This window comes from Macrobrachium rosenbergii, chromosome 56 (assembly GCF_040412425.1).
Source record: "Macrobrachium rosenbergii isolate ZJJX-2024 chromosome 56, ASM4041242v1, whole genome shotgun sequence".
NCBI classification, from domain to species: Eukaryota; Metazoa; Arthropoda; class Malacostraca; order Decapoda; family Palaemonidae; genus Macrobrachium; species Macrobrachium rosenbergii.
Window position 1 is genome coordinate 1,827,501 of NC_089796.1, and position 1,697 is coordinate 1,829,197.

The 1,697-nt window shown below is 38.2% G+C and overlaps 1 protein-coding gene across 1 annotated transcript in view; it reads left to right on the plus strand.

Annotated features, from left to right (window-relative positions):
* Nucleotides 1-1,471, plus strand: part of LOC136836107 (cuticle protein CP575-like) — a 1,780-nt gene extending 309 nt beyond the window's left edge. Inside the window, exons 1-2 of the mRNA XM_067100097.1 lie at nucleotides 1-172; nucleotides 1,081-1,471. The exon at nucleotides 1-172 is cut by the window's left edge and continues 309 nt beyond it. Of these exons, the coding sequence (XP_066956198.1) occupies nucleotides 161-172; nucleotides 1,081-1,341 (273 nt within the window). The 5' untranslated portion in view covers nucleotides 1-160 and the 3' untranslated portion in view covers nucleotides 1,342-1,471. The remainder of the gene's footprint in view (nucleotides 173-1,080) is intronic.
* Nucleotides 1,472-1,697: the final 226 nt, after the last annotated feature.

Sequence of the window (1,697 nt, forward strand, 5' to 3'; positions counted from 1 at the left end):
TGCATAGGGATACTATCCTGCCGAAAGGAGTAGGGCGGGGTAGGGGAGAGCAGGAGTCGACAAAGGACTCCTGCATGCAGATGAGGTCCTTAGGGATATATAAAGAACGGACACCCCGTCTTTCGGCACAGAATCAAAGATCCTTCGTCAGTATCTAAACATGAAGTTCATGGTAAGTTGGGTCGCTCATTGTTTAGGATTCAAGGAAAAATCCAAAGTTATGCTGTATGAATTATTATGCATTTGATTGTCTCTAAGTATACCTCAAGTTTCGTTTATCTAAGCAGCAGACTAATATATGACGAGGTCTACTGCTTAGGTGAATGGAAACGTCTGTATGTATAGAGATTAGAACTACACATAACTCTGGCACTATGGATTATTACTCTACAAAATTCTTAACCAAGTTTTGATATGTTACTTTTCATTATTCATGAACTGATCATTTTCGTAGATAGTTTTGTCCTGGCTTTTGATGAATTCAGGAACCTTAAAAGAGAACCATACCTACAAAAAGATAATTTACATGTTACATAGAGTACCTTCTAAAACTGTCGATTGTAGATTCTCGGATATATATATATATATATATCTGATTTAAGTAGAATGATATATATATTATGACCCTATATTATTAAAATGCGGTATATATCATACTATAATAGAAATAATCAATCAGCTTAATCACAGAAGAACAGAAATAAATTTCTGACTCACATTGGGATCAACCTAAAATTTCAGGGCGCTATCACTTATACATAGTGGATATCTCTATATTCCTGAAAGACCTTTTCGATCCCAATGTAATACAGACTTCATTTATATATATCATATATATATATATATATATATATATATATATATATATATATATATATATATGTAAGGATATATATAGATGAGAGAGAGAGAGAGAGAGAGATATCGTTTATTTATATTTTACTAGTAGAAGGTTTTAAACATAAATAACCAGCCTATGAAATCCTCAAGAAGAAAAATGCAAAATAATTTAAACTTCAAAAAAATTCAAGCAAAAATTAGAAATCTATTGAGAATAAATTCCTGTTTTCACCTCTTCAGTTGCTCGTCGCCCTGGCCCTCGTGGCCCATAGCGCTGCTCGTCCTTCGGATGACATCGTCGACTTCGAACTCGACGACCACGAGCAGGAGCAGGAGGGCCAGGCGGGAAGGGCCGTCAAGGGCGAGTACTCCTGGACGGCTCCTGACGGCAACGAGTACTTCGTCAAGTACGAGGCCGACCGATTCGGGTACAGGGTCGTCGAGGACAACGTCGTGCCGAAAGCCCCCGAGGCGGAGCATCCCGAGTTCGAGGACGACTGAGGGAGCTCTCACGTACTTCCTCGAGTGCCTCCTCTTCCCCCCCTCGACGAATTTCTCGTAAATTTAGAAAGAATTGAACGTCCATGTATCGCCAAGAGACCTTTGCACAGCTTTTATATCAAGAGATATTTTAGAGAAATATATATAATATAATTTCGTATTTCTGCTTTGATTTGATGGAACCTCTACCTCTTTATATGTGATAGTAACCGCCAGGTATGTCTGGATTGGGGAAAGGTGATGAAGGAATGCATGAGAAGAATAAACATTCCCGTGTATAAGCGTAAAGATGCTGACGCTGACTGTAAAGTATATACTAAGGAATGATTTTGGTAGGATTTCGATTGAGAAAATGA